At 49.9% G+C, this 2447-nt stretch overlaps 1 protein-coding gene across 1 annotated transcript in view; it reads right to left on the bottom strand.

Moving 5' to 3' along the window:
• Positions 1 to 1338: 1338 nt before the first annotated feature.
• LOC311115739 (ephrin-B2a-like) overlaps positions 1339 to 2447 on the bottom strand; it is a gene marked incomplete at both ends in the record, with an annotated part of 3323 nt that continues 2214 nt past the window's right edge. The window contains one exon of the mRNA XM_084190887.1: positions 1339 to 1736. Coding sequence (XP_084047013.1) covers positions 1339 to 1736 — 398 coding nt within the window. The remainder of the gene's footprint in view (positions 1737 to 2447) is intronic.

Consider the following 2447-nt stretch of genomic DNA (forward strand, 5'->3'; position numbering starts at 1 on the left):
CTCTCTCTCCCTCTCTGTGATCCGACTGCCTGACTGGGTAGAGGGACAGTGGGGGTAAAAGGTGCTGCTCTATGGTTCGTTTTGGTCCTCCACCCTTCCCCCTGACTCCTCAGAGGAAGTAGAATGAGCTGCCTATCCCCTGACCAGGACGGAGCACAAATAAACCCCCCTCGTCTTCCATATGGTCCATCCCTCTCTAAGTTCTGCTCTCTGCTCTCACAGTGCTGGGCTTCAGTGTGTGTGTGTGTGTGTGTGTGTGTGTGTGTGTGTGTGTGTGTGTGTGTGTGTGTGTGTGTGTGTTTCACATGTGTCTGTGTGTATTTGAAAGTCACGTACACCAGCACGGCATGAGCTGCGACAATAACACGTCACTAAAAAAAATTATCTATCTGCAAGTTGAACGATACCAGGAATGAACCAACAATATGACGCTATAAAGTAACCATGGTAACGATTCATGATGCTAGAAAATAAAAAGGTGTTGTCGGAACGATGAGGGGAACGTGGGGGTTGTAACTAGTACGAGGGTCTGAACAGTTCACAATGGGTGAGAGTGGGTGAGTATGTGGGTGGGTGGGTGAGTATGTGGGTGGGTGTGTAGGTCTGTGATTGGGTGAGTGGGTGATAAGGTGATGTGCGTGTGTCAATCAGGAAAGTCCCAGAGTGGATATTTTCGAATCCCTCTTTTCTTTTTTCGCTCCCGTCATTGAATCCACAAAGTGTCTCTGGCTAGTGAGCAGAGGGACTAAATGCCATTACTGACATAAGTTCATCATCCCCCCTATTCCGCTCCTCCTCTCTCTTTCCCTCTTTCCCTCTCTTTCCCTCTCTTTCCCTCTCTTTTTCCTCTCTTTCTCTTCATTGTCTCTTTCCCTCTCTTTCTCTCCATTGTCTCTTTCCAATCTCTTTCTCTTCATTGTCTCTTTCCCTCTCTTTCCCAGCAGCAGTCTCTCTTAGGGAGAATCCCAGAAGAGAATATCAAGGGAGGGTTGAGTCAACTCCTCCTTTCCTCCTGTGTATCCAAAAACAAACACGTGCATCTTTCTGTCCTTCTGTCTCTCCATCTGTCCGTCCGTCCACACACATAAACACACAAGCAAACTGGGAGAGGAGAGGAGTGGAGAGGAGGTATCCCCCCCCCCCCCCCCAAAAAAAAAAAAATTATCCCCAGAGAGCAGCAACAGCTTTTCTCTTGAGTTCTCCAACGAATCCCAACAACCAAGAATAATAACCACAATAGTGACGTTTCTGTGAAAACAACAAGAACAATGAGAGAGAGATGGGAAAGGACCAATCCAAAGCCGCCCTGCCAGGGGGGAGGGGGTGGTGGAGCTGAGTTTAGACCTTGTAGTAGATGTTGGCAGGGCTCTGTGGGGGCATCTCCTGAACGATGTACACTGGGTGACCGTAGTCCCCGCTGACTTTCTCGTAGTGCGGGCAGAAGACGCTGTCCGAAGTCCTGAGAGGGATGATGATGTCACTGGGCTCCGAACCGTTGTTGTTGCCCCGTTTGGGCGTGGCCAGCGTGCTGAGCGACAGCGTGGTGGCGTGCTGCGGAGAGTGCTTCCGGTGCCGCCGCCGGTACTTGAGCAGCAGCAGGACCAGCATGATGATGATGACGATGAAGATGACGCTGCCCGAGGCGATGCTGGCGAACAGGGCCACGTCGGAGCTGATGACGCTGGAGGACTTCCCACCCGGCCCCTGGTCGCCCTCGCCCTCCCTGGACGACGAATCTGAGAGGAGAAGAGAAAGAACAAATAAATATTTATTAACCCGCTAGCCAGGTCATACAGAGTGAGAGTGGGTGATACATCTTTATGAACCCTGTTTCATTGTGTCACAGTGAAGGTGGGAAGTCAGGTGGAAGGAGCACAATGACCAGAGAGTGAGGGCTGCTCTCACACAGCTCTCACAATCCATCTCTGCTCTACTCAAATTCAGCTGGTGATCCCTACGACCTTGGAGCTATGGCACAGCACAGTCCCACATAGGCTTTACACTAGAGCACAATGCAGTAGCATTCCAATATAACCCATCTTATAACAAATCTAGACACATTCCTTTTCAAGATATTGTAAAGTGGTTATCCCACTGGCTATAGGGTGAATGCACCTATTTGTAAGTCGCTCTGGATAAGAGCGTCTGCTAAATGACGTAAATGTAAATGTAAATGTTTTCCACAAGGAATTTGATAGTGTTATAAGATGGAAGAAGCAACGTGAACTTTGCAACCCAAGCTGTGTCATCTCTATAATAACAACAACTCTGGTATACATCCAAGACTCAAAGGCAGGTCTGTTCCCTTCCCCTCCCAGGATAGGGGCCTCGTCCCTGGGCTGCAGGATTACTGTGTCTCCCTGTCTGGCTCCACTCCCCCTGAGGGCCTCGTGCCACAGCGTTAGGGAATGGCAGTGGGCCCAATGCAGGGACCCTTATTTTGTTTA

Source organism: Coregonus lavaretus (assembly GCF_964263955.1).
Source record: "Coregonus lavaretus genome assembly, contig: HAP1_SCAFFOLD_4520, whole genome shotgun sequence".
Classification (NCBI taxonomy): domain Eukaryota; kingdom Metazoa; phylum Chordata; class Actinopteri; order Salmoniformes; family Salmonidae; genus Coregonus; species Coregonus lavaretus.